Raw genomic sequence first — 16,206 nt, forward strand, 5'->3', positions numbered from 1 at the left:
TCGTATATATTTTTGAAAAGATTCAACTGAAATTGCTGCCCGAGTCCGCCATGACAGCTGTTGATTGAAAGAATAAAATCCAGTATGAAGTGGGTACTTGCGTTGTGCTATGAATTGAGCACTGATGCATTTCACATTGCAACAACACGTGAAATCGAGCTTGCGTAGCAAGGTGCATCTGCGTTCATGTACTTGCGTAGAGTATGTTTGAGTAAGCTTCTCTCATGAATGCGCCAACAAGACCAGGGTTCCCGCAGATCCTTAAAAAGTCTTAAAATCTCTTAAATTCAGTATTCCAAAATTTAAGGTAATAAAAAGTCTTAAATATCTTAAATCGTATAACAGAAGTCTTAATTTGTATTTAAAAAGGTCTTACATTTTGGGGTGGAAAGACAGGAATCGTTTTATGACCTATGGTGATTATCAAACTTCAAAAGAATACGATTTAAGTAAATAAATGCATACGCTGCATTCTTCAAATTGAAAATGCAGCAATGTATTTTCTCCAAGCAAGCTGGGGCTTGTGTGTTTTTTCAGCTGTTGTAGAGCAGTTCACAATCATTAAGCCATATTGGAAATTTATGACAAGCTCTCACTAAATATCAACTGTTGATGATGATGTAGTGTTGATGAAATATGACAGTGTTTACTTTATATACTTTTATTGTAATATGTTGTAGATTGTTGGAGTGCACATTTTATATGCCTTATTTGTTTGCATGAGAAGCTGTAAGCAGTGAAGTGCAAACATTTCAAAATAAGAGTCCCCAGTATATTTCAAAGTTAAAGTACCTTAAATGTACAAAGTTATGCAAAAGTTCCATGCGTAAAGTGCATCTGGAATTTAATTACATTTTGACTTTTTTTTTTTTTTTTTTTTTGTTGCCTCTGACTGGCCCTCCCCATCACAGGAAGGAAAGACTAAGAAATGTAATGTAGGCTACCAATTAAAAAAACTATTGGCTGACTAACTGGCTTTCTTTCAACACATTATCAAATCAGCACAATCCAATATCAGTCAACTTCTAATTTGTATTTATTTATATAATGGTACATAAACCAATTTTAATGTGATATATGTGTGGACAACTTGTTTTGAGTATTTTAAACTTGCATATAGCCTACCCTTTTTTACTTGTTAAGGCCATGTTGAGTGTGTCTGCCTATTTATGTAAGAGACTGTGATACATGATTTGTTTGGAGATTGATTTGGTTTGTTTAGGTATGGGGATATGGTATTCATTTAATTTGTTCAGGTCTTGAAAAAGGTCTTAAGTCTTAAATTTGCTTTTAAAAACTCTGCAGCAGCACTGAAGACTGCAGATGTCAAAATAATAGTGATTTTTATTTTATTTTATATAAAACCGGGTTTTGCTCACTATTTTGTCTTTTCAAACATATTTCTCAGCACAACTTTGGTAAAGAATGAGGGGCAGGGGGTTGCACAGATGTGCCTTGTGAAAGACATGGCGCATTCTAAATAATTAATTTCTATGAAGGTATGCACACACTGCCAACGCTCAGCATCAAAATTCTGCAGTGCCATGGAGCTCAACTCACATCGTTTTTCATTAAATTCGACCCAAATCATTATCAAAAGACAAAGATTATTTACTCCAGCCATTGCTGGATGATATATTGTGCATGTGTATATCTTTCATATAACTACACAATGTATTTTCAGTTACAAGTATGTGTTTTGTGGTTTTACAGCTGGAATAAAAGACATATTCGTGTCTACATACAGAGAAATTGCATAGTAAATGCTACCATTTCAGTTTGCACAGTTACACCAGTTTCATACACTAACCTGCAAACTCATCAACGTCACTGTTCATTCTTGAAGTACAAAAACCTTCATAACTTTGGACTGCCATCTGCTGTGCCGCATCCGCTCGTTTTGCGTGTGTGATACCTGTACTTTTCATACCTGTGACCTGTTTCGGTAAATGTTATATCACCCTCTTGTGGTCTCCCAATGCTATCAAGCCAGGCTGTTAAACAGAACGCCAACTGAATGTGAGTGAATTAGAAAGCATGAAAATTAGGCTACTATTTTAAATGTAATCTAATTTTAATATACCAATACCTCAAAAATATATCTACAATAACGTGTCGATCAATAATATGTTTGTTTGTGTTCCTCAGAATAAAGTAAGTCTTACGAGTTTGAGACTGCATAAGGGTGAGTAAATGATAATGGAATAATCATTTTTGGACAAGCTATTTCTTCAACTTCGAATGGCACTTTGCCACTTTGTTTTAATGGATGTTTTGACATTCCAACTGGAAAACAAGACAAAAATACTTTAAAAAATTTGATTATATGTTTGCAGTGTATCAGTAAAAAGCATATCTGTGTCTGACAAACAAAGTACATTTAGCTTTTTTTGTGATGTTTTTCACCATGTATATTATATCCCTCACCCACCCTGTAGAGTGAAATGAGGTAAAAAAAGAGGACAATCACAATGCTGCCTTATTTTATCACTTGATTAAACCCTTTTAGACTTTTTATTTCTCACACAGACAGTTAGCCCACTGTCTCACACTTTCTCTCATTATTCAATGTGAATCTATTCCTGTAATTTCACCATCCAGACTTTTCCTGTTCTCTTTTGCCTAGAAACCACGTTGATGTTTTCTACTTTCCTGCATACTGATTGGTTGTTTCTAATAACCGTTTGTCTCTCTGTCTTCCTCCTCAAAGCTCTGGCATTGGCTTAACAAGCAGGTAAATCTTCTGCGCTAGCAAGCAGGCAAAAAAGTAAGGAAAAAGGAAAGGAAGTGGGGAGGGGAAGTGAATGAAAGAATGGCAGTTTGTGTTTCCATAAGAAGATCCCCCCTCCGTCCCCCACCCACTGGCTTTCGGCTGTTCCTGCTGTGCACTTTGTTGCTCTGTTCCAAAATCTAGTGTGTTCCTGATCATCTTGCAGACGGTCGAGTGCTCAGCCTTTTAAAATATTCCTTTTTGACCACGAGCAAATACAAATGTGTTCAATGCATGCGCACTATGACCACTTTGTGATACTCTTTCAGTACAGTCAATGGCAGAGGCGTTGCACACAAACGAGGACCGTCTGCGCGACTGTGCTGATGAGGAAATTTGGTCACACATACTGTGCGCTATCCGATCTGGAATACGGAAAACCGAAGTACACTTTGGATTTCATAAGTGTGCTTCTGGATATAAAGCTATTCCTTAAGTTCCTTGATTTATCCAAATACAAACTCAGTGAAAAAATAAATACAAGATGGTGGACGATTCAATTTCATTTCATATTAAAACATAACAGAATATATACATTTTTTAAATATTTTTTATATATTTATTATATTTGTGTTTGCTGCTGTGTATGATTATGTTTATTAGAGTAACACTCTGTTAGCTTAGCAACATGCTAACGAAGTAATCTACACCCTTGCAAAATTCGAGAGTTCATGGCAAATTTGCCACAAACTTGCCACAGATTCACCACTGATTATTTTTACATGTAAATGAGCTTTGCGGCAAATTGTTTATTGTTGCAAAAGGTTTTCTTCACTACTGGTGAAGAGCTGCAAACTTCTGGCAAACATCTGTGGCAATTCACAAGCTCATTTGCATGTGAAAATAATGAGTGGCAAATTAGAGTATAACACGTTAGCTTGGCAACATGCCAAAGGCATGCTTGAAGATATTTTGCCCTCGATTTATGTGTGCTGTGTATTTAATGGGTATTTTAGAGTCTCGTTCTGTTCGCTTAGCAACATGCTAACGTCAAACTATATTGTAATCGTTTGCTATTCGAGTCTCCTCCACACTTTGCATGAGGAGAGCTATTTGTGTGGCATGACGAGTTGCTGCCAATATAAAGCATTCAGATCAGTCACTTATGAGGTTCCATGACCGTTATGATGCTGTCTATGAAGGCAGCAAGGCAGCTCACTAGGTTTTGAAACAGAGTGTGTGTGATGCTTTGTGCTGTGGAAGGGAGCGTGTGACTCTGGATGTGAGTGATTGTATTGCTGGCATGCTAACTGTCAGATTTTTTGTTAGAATAAACCTCTGATAGAGGCCACTGGCTCTTCCACAACTCCAGATGTGTGTTGGGCTGGTTGACATCCGCATGTGTGAGATACATGTAGGGAAAGATAAGACAGTGGGCATGGAGGATTGGGATAGGGGACACTCTAGTCTAGTGAGACCAAGGTTAGTGATGTAACTGGATATTTTAGGTGGGTGAGCTTGGTAAATGGGTTATTGTCTGTCTGGTCATTTGCAAAAGACATGTTCAACACAGTTAAATTAGGTTTGCAGTGGGAATCCACTGCAGTAATGGTTGTAATTAAATTCAAGATAATTTCTGCATAATAGCAGACCCCTTACAAAAGTATAATGTTGTGGCAAACATTTGTTGAACATTTCTGAACATTTCCCCACATATTAAGTCAACATGAAATTTGACCCTATTTACTTTCTTAATACAACTTCTGTTGTAGGTAATGTGGGCCTTCTAAAATCATGCCTCTAGTTAATGCGTTAATTTGATTCCTGTTAATGTAATATACATTTCAGCAATAACAGAAAATAATCATTTTCAAAAAGAAGCATTACTATTGGGGTCTGTTGAGATCAACTTGACCATCAGCATTCATACCCCTGTCACCATACCAGTTCCCTGGGACAACGTTTTCATCCTCTCCACAACCAAATACAAACTTGCATTCAGGGTTGGCTCCATTCTGTTATGAAATGCCCAATTTTCATGATCCAATAATTTTCCAATGGATAAAATCCATCATTAAAATATTATTATTTTTAATTCATAAATGCTTCATATTGTGAAAGTAAAATGAATGAAATTTCATGTTGATTTTAACAAGGGAACCCTAACACACTTGCTATGTTCATTTAGTTCTACACTACACTCGTTTAACTTGAAAAATGATTCTACTAGAACTAGAAAGCACCCAAGAAGATATTGGCAATATATTCCAAATTCTTCCAAATGTTTTGTCAAAGAGTATCTGTTTGTTTTTCATTGTTTATCTTGTCTGTAGCATCTTCTGGGTTGTATCAGATTAATGTATTGTGCCGAAATAGGAACAGATGGTGGTGAATGTTATTTTCAGGTCTGATAGGATATCCTGTCCCTCAGGAATCATATATTATTTGACAGCGTTGCTACTTTTCTTTCTTATTGGTTTCTTAACAGGGAATGCGCTGTACTAATACATCATCAACATTAACAATTTACACATGATGCTAACATTTAGCACTAACAGGCCATGCAGCTAACCGGACAAGAGAACAGGATTAGACACGCAAGTGCCGCCCACAGTGCCAAAAACAGCTGGGTGCACAGAGAAATCAAGTCCACTTGCCAAAAGCAAAAATATGCCCATCATCTCCTGTTTACAACCATTCATTGCACCCTTACAAATGATCTTTGCTTGTGCTGTTGACTCATCCGCTCAGTGGTTATTCCAACTTAGTCATCCAAGAGAATATCAGCATGATCTTGGATCCTTTTGGCTACTTAAGCTTACTATTAATAGCATTTTTCATGTCCTAAAACATGAAAGTAGGTCTGCTCAAACTAAAGAGTTCACGGTAACACTTTACAATGAGGTTCCATTCTTTAACATTACTTAAAGCATTGATTAATAATGAACAATATATATATTTTACAGCATTTATAAATCTTTGTTAATGCTAGTTTATTGCTACAATGATTAATTGTTAACTTGCTATATGTTGAAATTAACGTTAACCAAGATTAATAAATGTTGTAAAAGATTTGTTCATTGTTGGTTCATATTAACTAATGTTGTTAACAAATGGAACCTTATAGCAAAGTGTTACCGAGTTCACTTTGAGGTGATAAACAGTCCGAACTTATCCATGGATCCTTTAGTTCACCCAAAAATATTTTTTTTGTTAAAAACTATTTAGACCGCTTTTATTGTACCTTTTAATTAGTTTTGGACCTTGAGAGTATACAGTGCATCACCATTCACTTTAGTTGTGTAAATAAATATCTCCCTTTGTGTTTCATGGGAGAAAAAACATACATGTTTTATACATTATGAGGGTAAGAATTTTGGTAAAATACCCCTTTACTGAAAATGGTTTAGCATTTTTCTTGAAGGTTATCAGGACTTAAGTGTGCAACCATGTTCCTCAGGTTTGGCAGAGGGAAACAGTTTTCTGTGTTGTCACACAGAAACCTGTGTGAATGATTTCATTTGTTTTATTGAAACTCCTCTCTCTCTCTCTCTCTCTCTCTCTCTCTCTCTCTCTCTTTCTTTCTTTCTTCTCTTTGCAGATGATAGTGTGGTTGGAACGCTCCTTGGATAAGCTGATCAGTATTTTCATCATCTTCCTGCTGGTATCTGGCACGCTGCTCATGGCCCTGCTGCTCACAGCTATGGTACCGTGTTCCAAAACCACTGTTCTTGGCCTGATTATTCCACTGCGTGGTATACGTGATCCGTGACTGAGCTCCTGTGCTGTATCACATGTCTCACTGCCTGTGTTTGTGTTTATAGGTGCATCATGAGAGTGTTCATATCATAGGGGTCACCAGTAACCTGATCAATGAGACTGTTTCCAACCACCCAGAATGGGCCAAGTAAGTTGTAGCACACAAAGACCTTTACAGTTAAGTTGAGAATCTACATTCATGGAAAGCCTGGAAATATCAAGGAATTGTGTTTTACAGGCCTGGAAAAGTCATGAATATTGAATAAACATTTTTACATACACATGTCTTCTGCTAGTTATGTTCTGCTCATAACATATTTAATTGGCTAGATACTGCTCTTGTGTAGAGTTAAAATAGCTTCTAAGCCATTGTGATGTCCGATTTGTGAGAAAATCATTCCGTTCACTAATTGGTTTAAATCCTTCATTAGCAAATTGTTCTGAATCAAAATCATTTTTGAAAGTCCTTATCCAGTCATCACAAATGACTGGAAATATCATGGAAATTCATTGGTCAAACAGTCTGGAATGTAACCCTGAAAATCCCAGAGGATACTAGACAAGTCAAGTCATTTTTATTTTTATAGCACCTTTCACAACACACATAATTTCAAAGCAGCTTTACAGAAGATCATGCATTAAAAGAAAATGAAACTGTATATCTATAATGTTTTAGAGTCATCATTGTGTACTATTGAGAGGAAATATTGCATAACAGACTGTGTGTTTTGTAGCTGGCTCCCAGAGGCTCAAGTTGTACAGAAGGCTCTCAACTCTGCTGCCACCAATGTTTACCAACATGGGAGAGAATTGATCACAAATAAGGTCAGAGAAAGTCTGAGAACATGGGTTAAGAGTGTACAGTTCTGTTAAAGACAACGTGAAACAACATTCACAAATCATTTAAAGGGATAGCTCACCTAAAAATTATAATTCTCTAATTTACTCAGCATGAGGGTATCTTAAACTTATATGACTTTCTTTGTTCTGTGAAAAACAAACAGGATGTGTGAGGTGTTTTTGTACATACAATGTAAGTCAATGGGGTCCAAAACTTTCAAGCTCCAAAAAGGAAATAAAGGCAGTATAAAAGTTATCCATAAGACTAGAATGGTTTAATCTAAAGCTTAAAGTATACTTTTGTCAGACACGGACAGGACATGTGATGCAAATTTCATCATCAGCAGAGCACTGAACGTTCGCATCCCGATTTTTCTGACTTTGAGTCTTTGAACGCGCATGTTCATGGAATTATTTGGACTAATTAGTGGGTCCACAAGGTGGAAGCACTCACATTTGAGTCGTTGCTCTTTTGAATAAGTGCTAGAAGAAGATATAATAGCCATTAACTCTTTCCCCGCCAAACACGGAATTTTCCGGGTTTTATGAAAAAACGCTTCCCCGCCAAACACGGAATTTTCCGGGTATCCGTGTTTTAGGTGGTATACAGTAAGGAAGACCACGCGCATGTTTTGAAAGAGTACGCTAACTCTTTGATCAAAGAAACAGACTGCGATCGTCTCAAACGTGAAGTGGAACACCATACTAATACTAAAGCACTTGTTTGATAAAAATGCCTTTTTCTCAGCTTTTTGTCCGAAATGTTGTTTTTGACAAAACCTACCTCTGTTCAAGTGGCAATAAAAAAAGAACAAATTAAGATAAAATAAAATCGGTTTTTTTGCCTAAAAGCAGAGGCTCAGATCTTTATTTTGATATATAGCATCTTCATATATTCATGGGAGAAAATGTTCTGCGGGCCATTAAAGTTTAGCGAAAATCGTCAAAAACCCTGGCGGTGGCTGGCAACTTTTTTTAAAAACGCTGGCGGGGAAAGAGTTAAAGAACAGGAGATGAATGGGAAACAACAACAGTGGATGTGCATGTCAAGAACCTGTCTGTGAGGAGGTGAGGAGATACCTGCATTTGTATAACTCCAGTCTAGAGCACTATAACTCTGTGTCTAAAATCCTGAGGAGAAAAAGTCCAGTATCTCATAGCAGTCATAGCTTGCATGTGCCCAACTGCCTGTGTATGCATGCACAGTAAAATGAAGTATATTTTTACAGGCTCGCAATTTAATTCACACAGATGCTAAGCATTCATGTCAAAACAGAAGTGCACTTAAGTGGGCTTAAGGCTACGTTCACATCAATCCGGATACATTTGAAAATTACTGCTCGCTGTTCCATGTACGGTCTGAAGTGCAATTGCCCTTGATTCCGTCATCGGACAGCAATTTCGAGTAAACCTCCTGTTGCCTTTGAAGGAATGCAATGTGAAGGTTGTATAAAGTAACATTTATCTTTAACAATGCTATCAAAGTGAATCACAGACACAACAAGGCCACTACATCATGGTTCACCATCTTGATTTTTTTAGGTTGACTGCGTCTCTTGACAGCAGAAGAAAAAATTCCGTCTTAGGTCATTTAGGATCACTACTTTAATTTAAGAATGTGAAATGTCAGAATAATAGTAGAGAGAATTATTTCAGCTTTTATTTCTTTCATCACATTCCCAGTGGGTCAGAAGTTTTTGGTAGCCTGCAATTTTGACCCATTCCTCCAGACCGAACTGGTGTAACTGAGTCAGGTTTGTAAACCTCCTTGCTTGCACACGCTTTTTCAGTTCTGCCCACAAATTTTCTATCAGATGGAGGTCAGGGCTTTGTGATGGCCACTCGAATACTTTGATTTTGTTGTCCTTAAGCCATTTTACCACAACTTTGGAGGTATGCTTGTGGTCATTGTCCATTTGGAAGACCCATTTGCGACGGAGCTTTAACTACTGGCTGCTGTCTTGAGATGTTGCTTCAATATATTCACATAATTTTCCTTCCTCATGATGCCATCTATTTTGGGAAGTGCACTAGCACAAAAACATTATGCTGCCACCCCCATGCTTCATGGTTGGGATGGTGGTCTTCGGCCTGCAAGCCTCACCCCTTTTCCTCCAAACATATCTGTAGCAGGGCTGAGGGCGGGGCTGGGTCGTGATTGTACACACCCGGACCCGTATTAGGCTAATCAAGCCTCCCTAGAGGGATAAAGGTCGACTGCTTAAAAGCACAGTTAACTTGTATATGTAAATGAAACAATAGCTTGCTAATATGAAATCTGTGGAGTGGTTAAATAAATTTTAATGCCTTCAACCTAAGAGTACGTAAACTTCTGACTTCAACTGTGTCTGTTTCTGTTTCTTAATTTACAAAGTACTTATTCATTATAAATCTTGACATCAGCAGTCTACTTGTTCATGAGAGAAGCACATTTAGAAGATACTCGAGTTGTATGGATTACTTTTATACTGCCTTTGTCCTTTTTGTAGCTTGAACATTTTGGACCCCATTGACTTGCATTACGTAAAAACGTCATGGTTACTGTTGTAACCTCCGTTCCCCGAGGGAAGAAATGAGACGTTGTGTCGAATGAGTGACACAAGGGGTCTTCCTGGGATGCCAAACATACCTCTGAACCTGAGAAAAGGCCAATGTCAAGTTGGCAGACAGAATTTGCATGCCCCGCCCCAGACATACGGGTATAAAGGGAAGCGTGGCAGAGAGTGCCAGTCAGGACTTTGCACTGAGGAGCCGAAAATAAGGTGCGGCCATTTACAGTGGTAGGAATAGTGCTGTGGCAGGAGGGACACAACGTCTTGTTCCTTTCCTCGGGGAACCGATTTTTGCGGTTGCCAGGGATGTGAGTGGCGCACAGCGACCTGAGTCATGGCTGACTCCAAAGGAGGAGATGGCGGGCGAATTGTGTCGAGAGCGCACGCCGCCTTGGCAATTTATGTATGCTACCATCACCATGCTGTCTGAACTGATCAAGACGTGCTTGCCCCGGATTAGTAGGGCAAGAGATACAGCCAACAACTCTAGGCAGTTGATGTGCCAACGCTGCTGGGGTCCTGTCCAGGAGGCGTCTGTGGTCACCATGACACGTCTGGACACCTGCTGCAAGGGGACTCCGGTCCGCAGAAAGCAGAGGTCTGTCCAAGGGTTAAAAAGTCTGATGGCAAGAAGGGGTGATTGTCACATGGTATGTGCCGTGGTGCCATGCCCATCTCAGGACTCGAGTCTGTAGCCAGTGCTGAAGCAGTCTCGTATGCATCAACCCGAGAGGCGCGGCTGCAGCTGCCGGGCTCGAAGAGAGTGAGGCACCTGAGCACTGACTGAGCTCGCTCGTTGGTGAGACGTGCTGTCATTGGGACTGAGTCTAACTCCATGCCAAAAAAAGAGGTGCCCTGAACCGGGACGAGCTTGCTCTTTTCCCAGTTGACCTGAAGCCCTAGACGGCTGAGGTGCCTGAGTACCTGGTCCCTGTGAGCTCACAATAACTCTCTCGTGAGCCAGGATGAGCCAGTCGTTGAGGTAGTTGAGTATGCGGATGCCCACTTCCCTTAGCTGTCTCTGTGATCTTCGTGAAGACGCGAGGTGACGGACAGGCCGAAGGGGAGGACCTTGAACTGATACGCCTGGCCGGCGAACGCGAACCGTAAGAAGGGTCGGGGTCGAGGCAGAATGGAGACGTGGAAATACGCGTCCTTCAGGTCTTCCGCTTTGAACTATTCTAGCTGTCGAACACAGGTAAGAATCTGTTTCTGCGTGAGCATTTTGAACAGGAGTCTGTGTAAGGCCCGGTTGAGAACACACAGGTCCAAGATTGGTAGCAACCCGCCACTTTTTTTGGGTACGATGAAGTAAGGGCTGTAGAAACCCTTCTCCATCTCGGCTGGAGGGATGGGCTCTATCGCATCCTTGAGGAGCAGGGTCATGGTTTCTGCTCGTAAGGCGCTCAGCCCGAGCTCGGACGCGAGCGAGCATGTCGGGGGCGGGTGGTTCCTTGGGATTTACCCCGCGAATCCGAGCCCGTCGTTATCCCCATATCGTCTTCATTGCCAGCCGGGTCGTCCTCAATCCCGTGGGAAGAAGGAGCAACGCGGGGGGCGGCTGAAGTGGCATTCACCTTGAGTAAGGAGAGCCGCGACCGTAACGCTGCCATGGTCATGTTCTCGCAATGACTACATAAACGCCGCCTCAGTGTGATCGCTGCCCAAGCACACGAGGCAGCGTCTGTGGCTGTCGGTCTTGGAGAGAAATCGATCGCATCCAGGAACAACACAGGGGCGGAAAGGCATCTTAAAAAATACGCTTCCTGAAAAGGACGTTCTACACCGCTGTGTATTGCTCTTTTGTGAGTGGAAAACTCAAACTCTTTTAGAGAAATCAAAACTCTTAGGAGGAGAACACTCTTTTGTGAAACAGTGAAAAGTGCTGTTGAAGCACCCATAGAGTGCACAGCGTGCAGAGAGAGAGAATGCCAGCTGGAAATGCACCGTAGATCCAACAGCAATGCTTCTCGCTGACAGAGGTGAGTGAAACATTGGTGAACTTCAGCTTGCTGTTGCACAACTGTTCGGCTCCGAAGAAAAATTATGACTGGCATTCGATGCCCCGCTTCCCTTTATACCCGTATGTCCGGGGCGGGGCATGCAAATTCTGTCTGCCAACTTGACATTGGCCTTTTCTCAGGTTCAGAGTTACGTTTGGCATCACAGGAAGACCCCTTGTCTCACTTCATTCTACAAGTAGTTGAGTAAGTGACAGAAGGGGAACACATAATTCATCCTTCAAACTCCATCAACAGAAGAAAGTCATACGAGTGTGAGACAGCAGTAGGGCGAGTAAATAATGAGAATTGTCATTTTTGGGATACCTATTTGTTTAACTTTTGTTAATGCAACACATTTCAGGGTGAAAAATTATATGCAGGGGGATATATTTTAGAGCAAAACTTGATTTTATATGTAGAGTTTTCATTGTATTGTGAAAAGTAAGCTACGATATTATTGGTTAATATTAGATATTCCCGCCCGCAAGCCCTTGCTTACATCAGCAGAAATGAAAAGTTGTTTCAGAGGTGGAGAAAGTTATTTTAATGAAAGATTGTGAAAACAAACCTTCTCATATCTGTGTGTAAAGTTTATTGAGTATTTGGTGTGTGTGTTTGTGTCTGTTTGCATGTATAGCTTCAAAAGATGTTAGGTGACAAAATGAACAATACAGCTGTGATAGAGAAACAAGTTCTGGAGTTGTGGGACCGTCTCTACCAGTCTTGGATTGTGAAGGTAATAACAAAACCTTACTCAATCACACACACATACTCACACACACTTTTACTTTGCTGTCTAAATTGGGACATACCATAGATTTTTATTTGTTTTATATAATGCTAATTATAATAACTAAAGACTAACCCTAACCAGAAAACGTCTGGTATTTTTACAATAAAAAAAAAGCAAATGCATAAAATGTAATTCATGCATGGATAGTTTTTCCAAATGAGGATGTCCCCAAAGTGAGGTTTTGTCAAATTTAGCTCACTTCTGGGAACAACCGCAATTTGCCACTACGTGGTGGTGACATCAACACAACGCTTGTGCCAGGCTATGTGCACCTTGAGGCCACGTGAAGTGTCGAAAGCCAGCTGGCAGGAGGTCACGGGGCAGAACCAGATGCCACGGATCGACTGACTGAGATGACTGGCTGATGGACCACCTGTGCCCCCTATTGTGCCAACTTGCTGTACTTTAGCCATCCGGTGCTCCACTCGTTGTTGTGTGCATTGCTCCTCCACCCTCTGTTGGTATTGGAGGGTGACTGCCCAGTAGTGTCCTTCACGAGCCTCCTCCACAGAGGCCGATCTTGACACAGTTGGTACCAGTCAGTGGTAAGTCCACTCAGCTACACATCCTCCTGTACCACATCACTCCATCTCCTCTCCAGACCATGCTGTGCCCATTTAGCCCCTTCAATCCGGCTGCACAAAAGCTGTTTAGGCATGTGTTTGCCTTCCGGAGGAGCTTACCGATGGGACTTTGTCCAGATCTTTCAAGGATTTGTGAGCTCCTCACACAATCCAGCCTGATTAAACCCAGGATGGATTGTAGGCAGGCCAGCCTAAATGTTTCTAACCGGCGAAGATGTTCCATTAACGGGGTCCATGTTTCGCAAGTATAGAGAAGGGAGGGAATGACCATGGCCAAGAAGACCTGAAGCTTTGTGTGGAACGACAGACCAGGTAGCTTCCACACAGCGTTACGCAACCGATGAAAAGATAATGCTGCTCAACTGATTCTGAGTGAGATCTCCGCTGCTAAACAGGAGCCGGTCATGAGCACACTGCCCAGGTATGGGAAACTCTCCAATCTCTCAACAACTGCTCTATCACCGATTAGAAACTGGGGGGTGAAGTGTCCGATGGCACAAAGTACCCAGGCAGGTGCTTAGTTTTGTTGGGGCTGATGGTAAGGCCCCACCTCTTAGTGGCAAGCTCAGCAGCAGCACCTCCAACTCCTCCTCTGAGTGAGCAGCAATTACCAGATCATCGCCATATATAACATGGTTGAGCAATAGGGAGCCATCCCTTGACCGCACCTCGAAATCAGCCTCTCATTGTATCTGTACCAGATGGAAATTCCTCCGGTACAGCCATTGAAGGCTTCACTAACTAAGTGGTCGAAATAGATGTTAAATAATGTGGGAGCAAGAGGACATCCCTGTCGCACCCAAGGTGTACATGGCTCTGACTCCCAGCCACGTAGTTTTACCCGGGCCCACTCTCCATCATTAAGGGTCTTAATGATCGTGAGCAGAGGATCAGGGACTCCGAAAGCAAGAAGAACAACCCAGAGCCCAGGCCTACTGATGGTATCATAGGCCTTGACCAGGTCAATAAAGCAGAGATGTAGGTCTTCTTGGAATTCCCTACACCTCTGCTGTAGCAGATGGACAGAAAATATGGCATCCGTGCAGGACCGCCATTGGAGCTCCTCAAGCCTCTCATCAGCGTGCCTAGCGAGGCGATATTGAAAAATCCTTGCCAGGACCTTTCCAGGCACACTGAGGAGTGAGATACCCCTGTAGTTGTTACAGTCTGTGTGGTCCCCCTTCTTAAAGAGAACAGCTGACTGGGTACACACACACACACTCTTACATTTATGCATTTGCAGACATTTTAGTCCAAAGCAACTTACAGTACATTAAAAAGGTATCATTTAAATGTGTTTTCTGGGAATCAAACCCATGGTGTTGCTAGCACCATTCTTTACTGCTTGAGCTATAGTAACACTATAGTAATGTATGCCTGCAGCTGTGTAATTTTTATATTACAGATCTTGTATTTCTGATTGTCTGTGTTGTAGAACATAACTCACACTGGAAGACACCGCGGACACAAGCAAACTCTTCAGCGGCAGAACAGCTGGCTGGGGGACATACTTGACTGGCAGGACATTGCCTCATTTGTGCAAGAGAATATTGAGATGCTGCTTTCGGTTAGTGAGCGAGTGCATGTATATGTGGAGGGGGGTCTCTTTATTTGACAGATTGATGAATATGCTGCCTTTTGTTGTAGATATTGGAGTCTCTGTGGGTAGTGATGAGTCGAAATGTTGGCTTGCTGATATCCACTACAACCACACTGCTCACTGTATTGTTTCACAGCGGGACCGCACTGCTCAACTTTGCTCTGTCTCTGGTAATACGCACACATACACTCTCAGAATGACGACATTGGATGTTTAAGTGTAATTTTCAATGTTGATTGTTTCTCTGGATATATACGTAGGTGATCTTTCTGACCACACTGTTTTACCTGCTGAGCTCCAGTGGCGAATACTATAAACCTGTTAAGTGGGTTATCAGCCTAACACCCCTCTCCCAACCTGGACCATCTTCAAATGTTATTGGTCAGTCTGTGGAGGAGGCCATTAGGTACACAAGATTTTTCTTAAAGCTCTTTTAACAACATCTTTGGCATTCTTACCACAGATAATAATTTCAATCTTCCCTCTGTTTGTAAAGACAAAGGAAAAATGTGTATACTGTAATGCAAGTCTAAATCGTCTTTTATGATAATGTATTTTTGTTAATGTACTTTTTAGTTATAATCATATTTCAACTGTTTTTATTAAGTTTTGCATGGAAAATAGGAATGGATGGACAGCAAAAAAACTGGCCTCACAAGTTAAATCAATAAAAGTTAATAATATAAAAGTAAATAATCATATATAATATATAAACAATGTTTTATGGATAATTAATTTACATCCTTTGCTGTTATTTTTGCATGTATAATGCAAAATGTGGGTTTGCTGGTTTAAAGGGTCATGATAGGCATTGACAGATTGGATATATTTTTGCATAAACAAGAATGCTAAGCCATATTATTATACTTATTTTATGGCTATACTTTCAAAACAATGGGAGAATTGTTTATTTTTAATGTTTATTCCATTGCTGTACAAATGCTGCATATATTTTTATTGTAAGTGCATTACTGTATGTGCATTTTGTTTTTGTTTGACAAAGTTAGTTTGCCACAGATGCTGTTGACATATATTAGGTTGTATTTAACCAAGAATATTCTTTTAAAAACTTATGCAGGAGTAGTTTAGCAGTAGTTAGAGATGCTGCACCTTGTAATCACTACAAGAGGTTCTGTTAATATGGTCTGTCATTTTTCCCTATACACAGATCATAAGGAGATAGTTCACAGAAAAATGAAAACTCTTCTCATAATTTACTTACACCCTCATGCCATCTAAGATGTGTATGACTTTCTTCTGTAGAACACAAACTTTAGATTTTTAGAAGAATAACTTATAGAATAACCTAGCTCTGTAGGTCCATACAATGCAAGTGAATGGTAGCCAAAAATGTTAAGCTCCGAA

At 40.6% G+C, this 16,206-nt stretch overlaps 1 protein-coding gene across 1 annotated transcript in view; it reads left to right on the forward strand.

The window, feature by feature from the left end:
* Positions 1–16,206, forward strand: part of LOC127656476 (transmembrane protein 245-like) — a 41,304-nt gene that overhangs the window by 16,974 nt on the left and 8,124 nt on the right. Inside the window, exons 7-13 of the mRNA XM_052144822.1 lie at positions 6,312–6,416; positions 6,535–6,617; positions 7,204–7,294; positions 12,502–12,600; positions 14,677–14,808; positions 14,889–15,011; positions 15,102–15,247. Of these exons, the coding sequence (XP_052000782.1) occupies positions 6,312–6,416; positions 6,535–6,617; positions 7,204–7,294; positions 12,502–12,600; positions 14,677–14,808; positions 14,889–15,011; positions 15,102–15,247 (779 nt within the window). The remainder of the gene's footprint in view (positions 1–6,311; positions 6,417–6,534; positions 6,618–7,203; positions 7,295–12,501; positions 12,601–14,676; positions 14,809–14,888; positions 15,012–15,101; positions 15,248–16,206) is intronic.

The sequence above is a fragment of the Xyrauchen texanus genome, chromosome 15 (assembly GCF_025860055.1).
Source record: "Xyrauchen texanus isolate HMW12.3.18 chromosome 15, RBS_HiC_50CHRs, whole genome shotgun sequence".
Taxonomy (NCBI): domain Eukaryota; kingdom Metazoa; phylum Chordata; class Actinopteri; order Cypriniformes; family Catostomidae; genus Xyrauchen; species Xyrauchen texanus.